Below are 19,175 nucleotides of genomic sequence, written 5' to 3'. Positions count from 1 at the left end.
GTTTTTTTTTTTTACACATTTTTCAATTTGTTTCTTTGGGTCATGTTTATGAAGTTGGGACTTTCAAGAAATTAGGGTGTTTAAAGTAAATTTACAGTGCAAATATAATAGGTACTTGGACCACTCTCTTGTTTGGATGAAGGAGAAATATTGAGGAAAAAAAAAAGAAACCGATAAGTTTAGAAAAATGTATTTTTATTAAAATGAAATAAAATAGAATGAAGTGGAAATGGAAAGAAAACTTTAAAAATATATCTCTCAATACATATAGTTTGTAAATAAAATGTTTGTGGAATTTTTTTTTAACTTTTATTAGTAAAAGTTCATGTGGGTTTACTTGGCCAATGGTAGCCGATAAGGAATGGAACAACGAATTCTAAGAAATTTTATTAGGATAGGTTCTAACACTAATTTTGATGCCAAGTGAACTTTAAATCTAACTCAACTCCACAAAACAAGTTTCTAAGGTAAAGTTTGCACCTCTTATGTATTCCAAATTTACCTTATCTCTAGTTGATGTGAGATTCTTAATAGTTTTTTTTGAATGGTAACAACAAAATATTAGTTATAATTATAAAAATAAATATCAATATTTTTATAATTTTATTCAAAATATTTTTTGTTATTTTGTATGTAATATTTTATTATAAATAGTCATTTTAGTTTTAAAAAATGATTAAATTTAGAAAAAAAAAACTATTAAATTTAAAAAAACAAATATTACTTAGAGGATAAAATTGGTAAAATTATTACTTATTAAATGATAAACTTAAAAAAAATGTCTACATACAAAATGTGAATCCTCTTTGTATCATACCATAGATTTAAAAATCTTCATTCATAATTAGTTACCATAATTCAAAATTACAATTCAAATATAGTAGTTACAAGCTTTTTGGACGAGTCTCTTGTTTGGACGAGGAAAATATTTTGAGAAAAGAAATTGATAAAAAGTTTAGAATAATGTATTTTTTTTATTAAAACGAAATAATATATAATGAAGTGGAAATGGACAGAAAAGTTTAAATCTCTCTCTCTATATAATATATATATATATATATATATATATATATATATATATATATATATATTCTTTGTTTTTTCGTTTAAATTTATTCATTCAATTATGGTTGGCATAATTGATTAGCAACCTTCACGTTTTTAATACTTATATAATAAGGACGATTGACATTTTAAAACGTGTACCTTAGTTTTCCTTTTTCAAAATCTATCCTTATTGAATTGAAAAGGGTAAATTTTTATATTATGCCATATCTTCTTTCCTTTTTTCCAAATGGAAATTACTCAAAAGAAAAAATGTATATCCAAAATCCATTTATTTTGTTCGAATTATTGTATTTAAGCCCCTTCTTACAAGTAAAATTATATACCTTGATCACTTTTAAGAAAATCAAAAGACATAAGGAATTTTGTAGTAACATTTGTATTTTATGAAAACATAAAGTACTAAATTATATTTTATACTATTAAGATAAACATTCTCAATTCATCGTTTGTATTAATTTTCTTAAACTTTCCTTATCGATGTACCCCAACCGAAGAGAACGACCTAAATCATTACCTACCAAATAATTGCTGTAATTATACTCGCAAGCGTTCGTGGTTGGTGTTGCAAAAATGGAAATTATATAATGTTTATAATTGAAAAAAATAACAATACGTAGAGAAGACAAAATTCATTAACATGTTCTTTTATTTTTATTTGAAGAGGTCACATAATTGCAGATAAAACGTTATGAATCAATAAATTATGTTTCTATATATGCTTAGATATTTTAATTATATAAATTTGGTATCTAACTCCAATTGAATTTGAAAAAGAAAGCTTTTGGGATTAAAAGATATATTATTTGTATCTCCAATTATAACATTTTTTCATAGGTTCTTTAATTTATTCCTTCAATGAGTCCCTATATTCGGCTTATTTACCCAAACCAGCCATCTAGATTTTTTTTCCCGAACGTATGTATTTTTTCAATAAATTTTAAAAATTCTAAACACCAAAAACAAATAAAAAAAATGTCTATAGAGACTAAAATAGATAAGTTAGAGAGTACAGGTAGAAAATTTTGCGAATATGGTGTATGTTTTTTCATAATGTACTGAAATGTTAGAAAAATTGCTTGTAAAAATAAGTTATATATAAAAACTAGAATTTATTATGAAAAAATTGTGTTCCACAACATAATTTTAGTTTTTTTTTAACTAAATTAAAATCTGTGTGTAACTTCTATTGTTTTTATTTAAATTATGCGAAGCACAACTTTAACCTTTTTCAGAAAAAAAATGCTTTAAAATAGTGTTCTTAGACAACTTCAATAAAAATGATGTTAGAAAATACAACTTTTAACTCAATTAAAAAAAGCTAAAATTGTGTATTAAAGTACAAATTTTTAATTATAGAATCATATTTTTAAGTAGAAGTTTATGAATAATTTTTTTAAAAATTTATAATGACAACATTTACACCATATTGAGCCAATTTTCCACGTGTTAGAGACTACACTTTCTAGATGTAGTATAACAATGAAACGAATAGTTGAAGTTTGAGAATTCATATATGCGTGTTATAAAAGAAAAGGCTTTAATTTCTTGTTTTGGACAAAGTGCACATGGACATTATTAAAATACTTCTATATACAATATTATTTTGATGAGGAGCTAAAGTTTAAGAATTGGCTAGGTTGCATGTTCTGGCGAATTTGACATTATTGAAGGAGGTTGGGTTTGACTTTCCCATTGAAAAGGAACATGCTTTGTATTTTTCTATAACTCTTTAGAGTTTCAATGCTAAATCTATACACATTTTTTTAAAAATTTTGTGAATTATGAAGCTACGTGGAACAAAGTAAACCTAAATTTAAAGAATGGTTTTGCAAATTATATAGTGGTGGATGTTTCTAACCTTATAAAATAAAATCTAATATCATAATGGAAATAAACTTATATGTTATGTTTTTCATTAGAAGATACCGAGAACATTTTATATCAATCGAAGGTAAAAAAGTTTATATAACATAACAAGACACTGTTTTTAATTAAAAATATCAAGACTTTCTGTTTATAAATTATATATCGTTCATTTTACTCATTTTTATATAATGTGAAACTTATAATCTACATTGAATTCCGAAGAATTTCATGTTCAAATACGGGTTGTATTATCGATCTACTATAAGAACATGTTTTTTGCAAATAAAAGATTTTCGATAAAAAAAACTCTTAAACTTTATAATTTTTCACTTATTTTGTACCATACATATCTAAGTTATCCTTAAAATATCTCGACTTATATATATATATATATATATATATTAATTTAATATTTAAAATTTATTAGCGGGTTGGTCAGCTAATCCGGCTTATCACAGATTTAATCTGAATGAGTTGGGTTCTTAATGGGTTGGGTTCATTTTTAACCCGTATTGAAATTTGTAATTTTTTTAACCCGACCCGAACCCGTGATGAGCCAGATTGACTCGCGGGTTATAACCCATTTGACGGCTCTAGTAAATGAAATATAAACAAGATCGTATTATGACACAATTTTTAATCCAAAATTTTAAGAAAATAAATTTATAAATTATTTTACTTATATATTATTTATTTTACTTTTTATACCTAGTATATATTAAGACTTCCGACTTTCCTTAAATTATTAATAAATTTAACTTATTCTTTTAAAACTAACTTATATATCAGTAATTCATTTATACAGTATAAATTTTTCTTATCTTCAAAGATATGGTGACGAATTTTAAATTGGACTAAGCCATAGTTTGAATATGACAAGGGGTTGAAATTGGAGAAGAGAAATCAAAGATTTCATAGAATATCGACACGTTTCTTAATTTTTGAGTATGTGTTAAGTGGTTGAAGTTCCATGCATACTCTATATTATAGGTCACGGGAACAACCAAACATGGGTTCAACTAACTTCGTGCCACACACAATACTCATGCACTGAATCTAACCATCTTCTTCATTAAAATACGCTGTTTAACTTTACCACGAAATTTACGAACACTTTTTAATAGAGTTTTTTTGAAGCTGTTTTTTTAATCAAAATAAAGTTTGCGTATTGAAGATTTTTTTTTATAAATCTATGATTTTAAAATATCCAATAAGTCATTTGTTTTTATTAAAATTTGATTTACAAAGCTTTATTTAACCAAACCAAAACTTATATGATTCATAAATAATGCGGCGTAACATGAATTAAACTCTGTCATTCTTATGAATTTATTTACTTTTTAGGAGTTATCATCGAAAAGAAAGAAAAAAAAATGAATTAATTTCGATTAAGAAGTAAGCAACATATTAAGATAAATTTTGCAAATTTGAAAATGATAGTCAACGTTTTGGGAGAAAACAGTGGGTTAAAGGCTATAAAGATATCTAATCATAAATAAAATAATAATAATAACTTTAGATTTTAACAATCGAGAAAACATAAATAAATGAAAGGAAGAACAAAAGTTAAAAAGGTGAGAATATTTATATAATAGTTATAATTTTTCCAGATTATAAAATATAGTAAACATTCTTTTATCTCTCAAATATTATATTTAAAGTTTCTATTTATAGACTAGTTGACGGTGTTTACTTAATGACTAGTGTAAACACAGGCGCTATCGCGCCTGTGTGTACGCATTTTTTGAATTATATTAATAATTGATGATATTGTAATGTTATTAATTTAATAAACAAAATAAAAGTATATTTATAAAAAATAAAATAAAATGTACGGAGAAAATAAGAGAAAAATAACTGTTGATGAATAGTAAGAGAAAAAAAGAAAAAGGAGATAAGTAAATAATTTTATAAAAACTTGTAAAAGTAACCGTTAATTTTTAAAAATTTAATAAATAATTAAATTATAAAGGGTAAAGTTGGAATTATGAAATGTGGACACAAAAAGGGAATCCCCTTTATATATAGTTATAGATAACACGTATTATATGTCACTCTTTTGTACGGCATTAATAATAATTTGGTGTACAACTTGTGAACTTGTCTTTTAGGATATAAATATAAATATAAATATATAGGAAAATTTTGGATAAAAAATAAAAGTGTTAAATTAGATTTTTATATTTTTTTTAATTAAAAATAAAAATTTTATTTTCTTTTTTTATTTCGTCTACTCAAAACAAGCATGTACATTATAATAGAATTCAAAACAATATTATTATCATTCATTATCATATCATAAAATAATTATAAAAAAATCATTATCTAACATAAAATAATTGAAGTAATCTCTATAATAAGTTGTAAAGTTGTCTTCTCCTAGATCCAAAAGAAAAAATACATAGGTCAAACTCATGACTTGCATGATAAAAACTTTTCTAAACTTAATATATGTAATATAATCATATATAAACATAATTTTAAAACACATATAAAAAATAAAATGATAAAACTTTAGGAAAGTCGTGGCTCCCTTATCATAAAATCCAAACTTCGGTGGGGGATTGCATGGAAGAAGGGAACTCAAAACATGCGTTATGTGTTGAAGAAGCGAACTACAGACGTTGGAACTCAAAACTCGTAAAAGAAGTTGCACTGCAATAGTGACACGATTTCGGATCTTAACCCTAAAAAGTCATATTGCCACAGTTGATTTTAAATAGAGACATAAATATGTATATGTCTCGGTTAAGTGGGCACCCAAGGCATATACCACTCAAAAAATAATAAAATATGCCTCGGTTAAAACAGTCCGAGTCACAAAAAAGTCTATGTGCCTCAGTTGGGTGTAGACCGGAGGCATAAAACGCCGCATGAATTTAAAATTTTCAAAAAAGCGGGAAGAATACAAATTTTGGGAGATACATGCCTCGGTTGTCCTTAAAATTGCGGCATAAAAGTTCAAAAAAATTACAAAAATATCAACATGTATTCATATGCTTTGTTTGCACAATAACCAACATAAAGGGCACTTTAAAAAGCCCAAACTTCACTAGTAGGAATAAAAACAATAGCAACACAAATACAAAGAAAAAACATAATAACCAAAAATGGGGATGAAAAGATTGGTACACACGAACAACATATGATTCAAGGAATATAATTTGCCAAAACCTTAACAAAATGATAGAAGAAAGCAAATGAGAGACAAGAGAAGTCACATAGAGATAAAGAATAAAATAGAATAAAGACTGGTTATAATAAAATAAAGATAACTAATTATTCTCTTTTTCATAAACAAAATTATAATACTAAAAAAGATTTCAACTCATTAAATATCATTTTTATTACTAATAAAAAATAATAGACACTAATAATAATTTAATTAAAGTTTACTCTCAAACATAAACTTATTATTTATGCCTTTTTTTTCATAGACATAATTTTATAATTAATTTAATAGAGGTATATTAGTACTAAAAAAATTGTGGTCTTTTTTCTTAAATACAATAATATAATTAATTAAATGGAAAAATATGAGTAGTAAAAATATATTTTTGAGTTCTTCTTTCTTTGGAGGCCTAAAACGAGTGATTTACTTATTTTACCATTGAGTCGACCCTGATCGTGATCTGTCGTTATGTGCGACTATCTCCACTATAGAAAAAAAATAAAATAAAAGTTTGTAAGTCCGTTTCCGTAATCATAATTGTTTTGTATTATTAATTGTTAATTACGCATATGAAAATTCCTTGCAAAAATTCATGTAGACGATAATAGTTAGGTGGTGAGAATAGAAGGAGGTCATGTCATAAGGGTGATTCCATTATTCTTATGATGGTAACAAGGATTAACCTTGCATGTGGTAGCTCGGCAGAGCAAGTCTGACTCAAGTGCACATATCCAGATAATATCGAGTCTAGAAAAATTTGGTTGGTAATATGATATATTGAATAGTTGTGTTTTATATTCAGCATTAAACTTATATGTGTGTGTGTGTGTCCGTGCGCGTGCCTGCGTGCATTCGTGTGTGTGAGTGAAATGTTTAAAATTTATCTGTGTCCTTTGTTCGGCTAGCTTGACCTGTCAGTTTTCTTTGTTGTTTGTGCTAGGTTCTTTTCTTTTGTGATGATCACCTTGTAGGTATGAGCAAATAAAGTTGCAAGTTTAAAGTCATGGGGATAAGCAGCCATCAGTTAGAATAGTAGAAGGTCTAAGTTTTTAGTAATATCTAGTTTAGCTAAGTTTGGATGAAACTTGCTAATTTAGCTTGAATAATAAATGTTATATTTTTATAGTTCTATCTTTTGTAATACTATATTAATATACTTTATACATTAATTTAACTCTTCTCGAATATTGTGTATATTCTAATTTTATTTTATTAATTTTAAGTTATTAAATTGAGATTTTACAGTTATCTTAACTGTTATGCAAATTAAATTGTATGATTAATTATTTCTTAAATTAATTAAATTTAATTATATTTTTTTAAGAGTCAAACGTTAATTACCTTTTTAATATATATTAATTGATGAAATTTGATTATCATTAATTATTGAATTACTAATTATTATCTAATAAATCAATATGAAATTAATAAATTATACATATTTACAGTTATACAAATTAAATTATATGATTAATTATTTATTTAATTAATTAAATTTAATTACATTTTTAAAAAGACAAACATTATACATATTTACAGTTATACAAATTAAATTATATGATTAATTCTTTATTTAGTTAATTAAATTTAATTACATTTTTTAAAAATCAATCATAAGTTACCTCTTTAATATATCATATAATAGTCAATAAAATTTGATTCACCGTTTAATATCAATTGTTAAATTATTAATTATTACTTAATATATCAATATGAAATTATTAATATAAACATATATTTGCAATTATACAAAATAAATTGTATGATTATTTATTTATTTAATTAATTAAATTTAATTATATTTTTTAAAAATCAAACATTAATTACTTTTTAATCTATCTATATTAATTAATAAAGTTTGATTCACTGTTTAAGTTGAATTACTAATTATTATTTAATAAATCAATAACAAATTATTAATTACTAATCTTATTACAATCACTATTTATTATATTCATTATTTAATTATTATTTTATGAAATATTTAATTATTTATTATATACAAATATTGCTTACATATGTTTTAAATGGTTATATTAATTGATTAATTAATTCTTTGATTTCTTAGATTTTTTATATGGAATAATAATAATAATATTTAAAGTTTACATACTTTTTCAGTTAACATTATTATTTAAAATTTATAATTAACTTTAAATGAATTTTAAAACTTGAATTATCAACTCATAATGGATTTGGAAATAAATTTCCTACAAACGTTTTATTGTTTAAATTATTTGACCGTGTTCCTTCTCAACAGTAATATTCTCATAAACAATTTTTTTTTTCTTTTAAAAACTTTTTTCATAATCACACTTATATATTACCACAACAACAATGATATAATATGTTTTTTATTGAAATTATTATACATTATGAAAAAGAAAATTAATTCCACATACAATTATATTATTTTAAGAAACATTTATAAACTCAAACTAAAACATTAAAAAATAAATAATTTAATTTAATTTATTAAAATAATGTAGTGATATATATATATATATATATATATATATATATATATATATATATCACTGTATATATCTACAATAATTTATTTATAATAATATATAAAGAAATATTCTCATATTGTTATTTTAATTTTATTTTTAATTATTATTTTATAAATAATTTATTTTTAAAACTGTTATTCTAAAAACTTCTTTATTTTTAACAGTTAGTTAAAAAAAACGGAGTAAATATTTTATTTTTCTAATTTTAACTTAAATTTTTTATTAAAATTACAATATACAACGTTTGTATTCTCGTCAGGTTATACAATTTTCTTGATCATTAAAAGATCTAATTAAAATATCAAAAGAGCTTGTTTATCTTAGTCAATTTTTTTTTCTAATATACTGATAAAATACTTTTTATCAATTTTTTCATAAAATCTACCATCTCATCTCATGTCATATTTAATCAGTTAATTAATAAAATATATTACCATTCATTAATAGTTAATTCTTTTCATTGATAACATATGTGTATAACTTTGTAATTTCTCGATCATTTAAGGAGTGATGGTTGATTAGTGCACACAAAGTCTATTTGTAAATTTCATTGTCATCTATTTGCACTTGTAAAAAATAATTGTTCTTTAAGAAGAAAAAAAAAATCTTGAGTCATGTTATACATTTTATTAAAAAAAATCATATTACTTTAAAATAATAAAAATTAATTTAACTTTATCTAACAAATTAAGTTCTAATAAATTAAAGTATGTCTTTATTTATATATCATAAACTAATTTTAATTTTAATTGATGTGAAATTTCAACATCAGACAAAAATTGAGAAATCCAATAATAAATAATTTAAAAATAATTTTTATATTAATAAAAGAAAAAAATAACAAATATAAAAATATGATAACATTTATATAATAATTATAGTTTTTGATGATTCTATAATATAATATATATGTTTTTATCTACACTACCGATGACAACAGATGGGACAAAAACGAGTTTTATATTCATCTTTAGATGAAAAGTTCATCTTCATTCTCATACCCAAACTTACTCGATATCAAATTTTTGTTTCATCCTTGTCCCCACCTGTTAACGGGTATATACTCGTACTTGTATCCACTTTCTAAATGTTTCAATATCAATTAATTAAATTTTACAATATAATAAAAGATTACGACAAAGGAAACATAATATTATCAAATATTCAATATTAAAAATAAGATTATTTATTCAATATAAAATATTTATAGAAAAATTATAATGGTATACATTTCAAATTAGAATAAAAAAAAATATGAGAGTCAAAACATTTGTTATATTTGTAAACGTTAATGAAACATAGTTGATGAAATTTTAAAAAAATTTAAAAAAATCTAAAAGGAAAACAAATATATTCAAATTAAACAATATTTTAAATATTTACTTACTTCAATTTTTTAAGTTCTAATAAAATCTCTTTTTTTTATACATTAATCAAAGATGTAGTATATCACTTCATCAAAATTACACTTAGAACAAAGATTAAATTAATAATAACAGAATTTTAACATAAATATTTCATCTTTTAAATTTCAATATACGTTGGGTAGTTATAAAAAACATTCATGACAATTATATTAAATTATTATATTACACTAAAAACATTTATTTATATAATTAAATAAAAGAATATAAAAATAGTATCTACATTATAAAAACCAAATAAAAATTAAAAGTCTTTAATTTGTTCTTCACAAAATTCAAAAATTGAGTGAAACTTATATTAATGGATTTATATTAGCTATGTGATAGCCTTCTTGGTCCATATCTCTTGATTTAATTCATTTTGTTAAGTACCTAATTTATCATACACGAAAGTCATACTTTTAGTAGTTAGTGAAATAATCGATTATATTTGAACTTAATCAATTAATTACGAAGCAAACATTTTCTTAGTTATTTTAAATATAGTTTTTATAATGTTTTGAAATTGTTCAAAAACAAATTAATTATTATATTGATTAAGATTCATCAAAAGCATTTGTTTTTTACTTTAGATATATATTAAGACTCACAGAACACACAAAATTTATACCAGTCCATCTAATATAATCACTTATACTACAACGGAACATCATAAGAAACTTCAACATCAAAAACATGTCTTCTTTACGACTTGATAACACAATTCCTATTTTTTGAATAATTAAAGTAATAATCTTACTTGTAATGCTTTTTTAACATCATAATTAAACGATAAAATATAATTTATTATTGCAACACCGATGATTGAAAATAGCAAAATAAAAAGTTCAAATAGAATTTATGCTTTTTTTTAGCGTCACGGGATACAAAAAAGTGTATTCAATAGAATGTTTTTTATTCACACTCGACCATAGTTTCATCTTAAAAATCAACGGGCCATTTCCAAAAATTTTCATGAGAAAAATCTTTCTGAAAACATACTTTTTATGTTTGTCGTCTCTTGAATTAATAATAAATAAATTGATGAAAAAGTGTTACCACAGAGATCATATAAAGTAAAATAAATAGGTATAAAGTTGGAAATTATAAATTAAATAAATCATATATAAAATTTAAAATTTGTGGAAAATGAATAAACCTATGGTAGGCATACAAAGTTCCAACAGGGTTGAAAAGCTGCAAATTTTTTGCTGTTCATATCCAATATTTAAATATTTAAAATATTGTTTCTTTTATATGTGTTCTATATATTTAAAATAAATATGACATCATCAACTATGTTGACATGGCACCTATGTTTAATTTATCTTCTTGCAATTATCATATTACATATTTGCATGAACTTCAATTGTCTGGCTTTTACATAAGAAACAAAAATTAGGCTATAACAGAATCCTACGCGAATATTATTCACATAAAAAAATATTTATTAAATTAAATATTTAAAATATTTTTATTTTTATCTAGATGTTTTTTTATTTGAATATGCTATCAATAAGATAGCAAGATTGTTACTTTGGTCCCCTCATTTATAATTTGTTTATTAACTCAATTATCTTTTTTATATTTTTCTCTACCTTTTTTTTCTAAAAATTAATTAATTAGCAAGTTAAAAAAATAGTAAGAATCAAATTAATCAATGAATTGAAGATAGAGAAATAAAAAGTAATAACAATATTATTTAGAAACGATAAAAGTCAAACTGTTTTTCACTTACAAAATTAAAATAATTTAAATATTTAATAAAATAAAATTTTCAATAAAAATTCATTTTAAAATATTCAAATTTATAAAAAATTAAAAAAATAATTTACTTGGTTAAAATATATTTTTTGTGCCAATTTTGTTCAATTTTTGTCATTTTAATCATAATATTGTTTTTTTTAAATAGGTTCTATTTTTCATCAACTTTGTTTAATTTGGTCATTTCTTACTAATGCGCTTTAAATGACTAACATTAATCAACAACAGTGGCCGCCACATGTTACTTTGTAATTTTTTTTAATTTTTTTTTAATTTTTTTAATTTAAAAAAAATGTTCATGTATCAATCCAACCGTGTGTCACGAGTCAATGTGTTATATTCAATTTGGTATTTTTGTCCAATTTAGTCCCAGTTTTGTTTCAAAATTTAGTCCCAATTTTATTTAAAATTAAACAATTTAGTTCCTCATAAATTGATACCAAATTCAATTTTTATATAAAATGTATAATGAAATTTTTATTAAAATTCACATATTTATTAAATATTTCTTGTTGAAGGTTACTATTATTTTAAAATTATAACAAAAATTTTAAAATTAATTCTCATCTCTATAATTTCTGTTCTAATTTTAAAATAATTGTAACTCTAAACCAAAAATTTAATAATTTTTTTTGAATTGTATTAAAAGCATCATTATAAAATTTATATAAAAATTAAATTTGGTCTCAAGTTGAAAAGGAATAAATTTGTTTCATTTTAAAAAAAATGGGACTAAATTGAACAAAAATGAATATAGATACCAAATTGAATGTAAAATATTGACTCTAACACATGACATCTGCTAGATTGACACATGGATATTTAAAAAAAAAAAACATGAAATAACATGTGACAGTAAATGTTTATTATCATTAATTGTTTAAACAACTTTAGAAAAAATCACCAAATTGAATGAAATTGATGAAAATTTGAACCTATTTAAAAAAAAATAATATTAGGACTAAAATGGAACAAAATTATTTTAACCGAAATAATAATTATTATGAATATTTTTTTTTGAAAGATGGAAAAATCGTTATTATTTAAAATACACCGATAAATAATGTTTAAATAGGTTTATTTATTTAAAAATAGAGAAAGTAATAGAATTAATGGCACATTAAAAAGGAAGCATGCATGTATAGAAAATCGCGAAAGTAAGAATTAACGTGGAGAGTGTTGTGGAAAAGAGTAATTGGAAGATTATTCGGTGGCAGATGAAGAAGCGTTACTATAAACACGTATACACTGTGCATGCTTCAACAAAGTCCACCTTATAAGCACTCGTATCAAAGCAGCCATAGTAACTCAACAAACCAAATAAATGAACAAAATTCATTATTGCTTATCTCTCTTCATTTATGAGTGTGGAAGAAGACACCGTTTAATGTGCTAAATGTATTAAAGACTATTTATAAACATTAATGTTTATTTTTCTTACTTTTTAATTTTTGTTTTTTGACTAAAAAAATAGTAGATAAGGAAAAAAAAAAAGTTAGAAACTAAAGTTGTTTAAATTTTGATAATAAAATATTAAAAGGGTCAGAAAAAAGTTTAAAAAATTATAATAAATTTAATTGATGTTTTAGGAAAAATAGTTAAATTAATTGTATATAAATAAAAATTGTAAAAAAAAATTATAAATTAGTTAAAAAATTGTATTTATTTTAATGGAATTGAAAAAATAGATTATCCACTTACATTTATATAATTAATTAGTTTGATACATGTGTGCATGAGAACAAATAATTAAATAAGTTAAAAATTTATGTAATTAACTAGTTTGATATTGTATAGTGCACAAAAAAATGAATAAGTTAAAGTAAATAAGATAATATAATACAAAATTATAGAATAGTTAATTAGATAAAATAAAATAAATGGTTACAACATACAATAAATTAAAATTTTAAAAAAGATAAACTAAAAAAAATATTTTTATAAGTAAAATTTATCACATAAATTCATCATAGAATTTTAAATATTTTAGGATAAACAACATTAATAGTCAATTTACATTCAAATTACCATGACTAATAAACAATAACAAGTATCAGAATTGTTTTCTTTTCATGACTTTTAGTCGTACATGGTGGTCTGATCTGAGATTTATTTATTGAGACATTATGATTAAAGAAAATTATCTCTTGAATTTAGTAGGTAATACTTTATTATTTGAAATTAATATTTCATTAAAATAATAAGAATAACATACAATTATCAATAACTTTGCACGTAAATAAGTAACAGTTGAGAATTAGAAATATAATACCTTGGCTAAATATTTTTAATTATTAAAAATGTCAATAATTATGATATTAACGACATTAAACTACTAAAAATAATGACAAGACAGTTTTAAAACTATACAAATTGGAAAGAAATGTATTATAATTAACTTAATTGCAATAAACATACTAACTAAGTATCATAATTGGGAACTGACAGAATATATTTTTCTTATTTATTAAATTGATATAATCATAATATATTTTAGATTAAATTAACCGGATTCATTTCTAGATATTTATTAACCAACGAAATCAAACGGATCTATAGATAAATATGAATTAATCTATCTTATGTAATTAATTATTGTTATTGCTTTTGACTTAAAATTGTAAATAATATTACATAAGAGTTATATAACCATTGAGTGGACTAATTATAAATGTATCTCATATTTTACTATATATGATGTCAACAAAATATTTTAAATTAATTATCTTCTAACAAGACAACAATGAATTAAATAATTCATTAAGAATTATCTTTAATATCAATATTTTACTATATATGATGGTAAACAAATACTTTAAATTAATTGTCTTGTAATAAGTCAGCAATGAATTAAATAATTATTTTAAGAATTATGTTTAATGTCACATTAAAAGTCGTGGAGTAATTTAAGTAGTGGTATAAAAGACACGACATGTTATAAAGTACAAACTATTCTTTATTTCTTTTTCTTTCAATTTTAAAAAAAAGTTTATCTTTTTATACAGTTTTTTAATATTAAGACTAATATAAAACATCAATGTTTTTTTTTTAAAAAATAAATACTAAAACAAATCAATTATCTTTCTGTACGATGAACAAAAGATCACTATAATTTATTTAAAAACCATCAGAAAATAAAAAAAACAAAACGTGGTGAGAAAGGATGGAGTGTGGTTATTTTTTATTGAAACCTTTTCTATCATCTAATTTTTTATTGAAACGTTTTCTATCATCTAATCGTGTTTTCTGCAACTTATCACTCAACTCAATAAAGATTTACTACAGACACAAACTCTTCCTCTTTTATTAGCCTTCTTTTCTGTCATCGGTTATCGGTGGTTATTTATTGTTGCAATTTCCAACACACTTTAATAGTTACGTTCGCCGATAAAACTAACAAAAATTATATTAAACAAAATTCAAATAATAAATAAACTCAAAATTTCCGATGAGAAAAAAAAGAAACATTCAATTGAACTGCAACATTATTTACATGACATCACTTTCCCCATTTTACCAACTCCTAATAACTCCTATCTCACTGTTTTTGGATCTCAACATTTCCTTTCCAAAACCCGAACCGGTAACCCGCCTCGTAAAGTGGCTGTCAGACCTGGCACAAACCGGAGCTCCTGATCCGGTTCAACGACCCGAATGTCGAACCGCCTAAGCAACGCGACCACAACGGACTTCATCTCCGTCAAAGCCAAATCCTTCCCCAAACACACCCTTACACCGGCCTGAAAAACCGGGTATTTAAAAGGACACGGTTGAACGAACACTCCATCACGCAACCACCGTTCGGGTCGAAATCGGAGGCAATCGGGTCCCCAGATGTTTTCCATCCGACCCATGGCATAAGGGTGATAAGTGACCCGACTCCCCTTGCGTACAAAAGTTCCATCTGGCAACACGTCATCCTCCGTGGCGAACTTCGAATCGAACTGGATGGGCGGAAACAACCTCATGCTCTCGTGAACCGCCGCGTTCAGGTAATGCATTTCGCGAATCTGATCAAAAGTCGGGGGCTCCGGGCCCGGACCCACCTCCTCGCGGATCCGCGCCTCCACTTCGGGGCTTTTCGACAGCAGAGAAAAAAAGCCCGTCAAGGCAGAGGCGATGGTGTCGCGGCCCGCCAAAAGAAAACTCACCACGATATCTCGTAAGTAAGCGTCATCTTCAACGGATCCCATGAACCGCGAGAGAATGTCTTTATGCGAATTGAACCCCATTTCCCTCCTCTGCTTTATCATGTCTTGCGCGACGTCGTTTACGACCTTGATCGCTTCTCTCAGTCTCTTCTCCGAACCGATTCCGAAAAGCCTCTTCGCTTTCCAAATAAACGGCGACGCGGTCATGGCGCGTTCCGCGGAGAGTTTGGAGGCCAAGTCAAAGGCGTCGGCGAGGTCCGAAACGGGGAGAGTTGGGAGGAGACAACCCGGGTCAAGACCGAACGATATTTTGCAGATGTTGTCGAACGAAAATCTCCGTAGTATGTCCTGTAAATCAAGGACCTTTTCCTTGTTCATTTCGCCACGCGCGGTTGAGACCACGAAAGGGAGCAAGCGCGCGTGGATCTCCTCGTTGACCAACTCCAATGCGTAGGAGCGAATCGCGACGCTCCCGAGTTCAAGACTGGCCATTTTGCGTTGAAAGAGCCAGGAATCGCCGTCGACGTTGAAAATCCCTTGGCCGAGGAGGTCTCCGAGGAGGACGGAGAAGGGTTTTCCTTTGGGGTAGTTTTGGAAATTGGTCTTGAGAATGTGCTCGACGTTGTCGGGGTTGGAGGTTATGGTGTTCCCCAAGACATGCACATGGATGGTGCCCGATGGGGATTTTCGGAGAAGGTGCGTGTACCAGTCGCAGAGGTTGGCGAACTTTGAGGCCCAGCTCACGGTCAAGTAACTCCTGCAGATGTCGCAGTTACACCATGGCTTCATCCTGATGATGAAAAGCATAAAGGAGAACAAAGAAAAGAGAAGGGTGAAGGCGAAGAAGAAGAAGCCGCAAGTAGCAGACATTGATTGAAGAGAAAGAAAACCTTCAAAACTCATCTCTCTTTCTATGTCGTTTTTCTAATGTGATGTGTATGTAATTAAGAAAGAACTGTGAAGAGGGAGGTGGGAACCTCTGAAATATATATATAATGGGTTCGGTTCACTGTAGTACTCCTACTCCTATTAAATAAATAAATAAATAATAGTCGCAATACAATGGGCATGAGCGGTGTAATAATCCAAAATTCTATTACAGTGGTATTTTGTTTTAGAATATCATTAATTAATTATTTAATGTGAAGTAATAACAACAAATAAAAAAAAAAAAAAAAGAATTTGGTGGTGGTGAAGGGAGAGGGTTGACATATGAACACGTAGAAGGCGTAAGCGTCAACTGGCATGAGTAACGCGTGCGCAAAATAACGCGACAGGAGGAGTTGCTGGGACATACGTCGTTGTTGTTGGCTCTTAATTTCTCCCACGTGAGTGAATTGTTTTTGGGTTGTGTGGGCCAAAGCTTGTGTATATTTCGGCTCTGTCTTGGACTCTTTACACTCCTAAACAGCCGTCACTCGGAATAACTGGTGCCAGTTGCGTTAACTACTTGTACAACAAGGGCTTCCGTTTTTTTCCACTAGCCTTAGATGTTTTTTTTTTTTTATTCATCTCATGTCGGCATTTTGTTTTGGGCTAGGTTGTGTGTTTTTCCGGCTGTGACTGCTGAACTCAGAGCACGACCAGACGATTCCAACCATCACTTTCGTTTCTAAACACTTCTTTCAACTGCTCAATGTTTTTCCCACGTTTTCCTTTGCTTTATTTTTTTTTCTTACAAAATAATAATAATAATAATACTTGTGTGAGATGGCCTAGTCGGCAAGGTAATTTCTCAAGAATTTACGACGATTATGGGGCGACAAAATCGTAATAGAGGATAGTAATCTAGACTTCAAAATTTTAATGTCACATTTAATACTATTAATGCGTAACTCATAAATTTATACATGCATCTAATTTAAATTCATTTTGTATCAGTAACACGTGGTGATTGTTTTCGAGATTTTTCTTGAATTCATGTGTTGATTGTGACGATATTAAAGAAGTGAATTACTATTAATTATTTCATTCAAGTCATTCTTATCTCTTTATCCTTTTTAAGCCCTCTTTTTCATTATGTATTAAATCCATTCATGTGTCTCTTGAGTCGAAAGTTTGTCAATTACTCAGTTTGTTCATGTCTCACGTCTTGCATGTTCTTCACCGCTGAAGATGTTGATGTCATCCAATTTTTAAATTTATTCACCCTAAGACACTGCGGGGTCTTTCTATAACATAACTTATAACATTTGGTTGCTTTCGGAATCAATTCCATGTCATAGAATTAAACTAAATTATGAAAAAAAATGAGATATTCATTTTAGTTGTATTTTGCAGAGTATTAGTTAATATTAAAATATACACTTAAAAACTATATTTTACTAAAAAATTAAAATAGCCAAAATTATAAAAATCATCACATGACAAAAATCACCATTAAAAGAATTAAAATTATATTTAAAATAATCATTAATTTCACCAACTATTATGTCCAACACGTTTTCATGTATATTCCAAAAGTAGAATAACATCCACAAAACTCTCGTAATCCATAGAAGGTTTAGCAAATGCTGATTAAAAAATAGGAAAATAATATAATTCATGTCATTTACTTGTAGTTTAAATGTTAGACCATATTCTTTGACTTAATCTATAAATAGAAAGACTGCATCTAAAAGCAAATTAGTTGAAATGTTTGAAGTAAAATTCGCACGAATAAGTTATATATCTACCATAAAATATGACAACGTTAGAGACCTTTTGTGTAAATTTCAAAAAAGGAGGTGAAGTTTGTTGCTTTATTTATTTTTCACTTTTGACCTTAACTTCAATATTTATCATTTCCTTATGTGGGTATTAATTTATTTTCTACGTTTTTGTTTAATTATTATTGATAAAGTTTAAACCAAATTAACCTAAGTACCTAGTTAATTATGATTTCATCTAAATCCTAAATTTCGCAACAAATTTAATCAAAGCCGGAGTTAAAAAATATTCTGACAATTTCTCATATACTTTTATTCTATTGTATCTAATAATTAAAATTCAATTATTATTTCTTGCATGTTTTTCTTTCCTCAATGTGTTTTTCTTTTTTCAAAATCAAACATGGCATAAAAGTTATGAAGAAAATAAAATCAAGAGGATTGGTTTGGCTCTTTCTACGTCATGGAAAATGAAATAATTGATAAATTGAACGCATGAAATAAATTTGAGGAGAAAATGTAGAGTGAACCTTGAAAAAAATGTTGATCGAGTACATTGAATTGAGATAAAGTTAAAACACGTGGAA

At 25.7% G+C, this 19,175-nt stretch overlaps 1 protein-coding gene across 1 annotated transcript; it reads right to left on the bottom strand.

Annotated features, from left to right (window-relative positions):
* Window positions 1-15,231: 15,231 nt before the first annotated feature.
* Window positions 15,232-16,908, bottom strand: LOC114168172 (cytochrome P450 94C1). The gene has a single exon (XM_028052911.1). The coding sequence runs from the start codon at window positions 16,841-16,843 to the stop codon at window positions 15,344-15,346; it is 1,500 nt and encodes a 499-aa protein (XP_027908712.1). The 5' UTR covers window positions 16,844-16,908; the 3' UTR covers window positions 15,232-15,343.
* Window positions 16,909-19,175: the final 2,267 nt, after the last annotated feature.

This window comes from Vigna unguiculata, chromosome 11, assembly GCF_004118075.2.
Source record: "Vigna unguiculata cultivar IT97K-499-35 chromosome 11, ASM411807v1, whole genome shotgun sequence".
Taxonomy (NCBI): Eukaryota; Viridiplantae; Streptophyta; class Magnoliopsida; order Fabales; family Fabaceae; genus Vigna; species Vigna unguiculata.
The sequence above is the reverse complement of the archived record's forward strand: the minus strand, read 5'-3'. Positions and strand labels throughout refer to the sequence as shown.

Coding starts and splice junctions, on each gene's coding strand:
- LOC114168172 (XM_028052911.1), bottom strand. CDS start 16,843: ATGAGTTTTGAAGGTTTTCTTTCTCTTCAATCAATGTCTGCTACTTGC.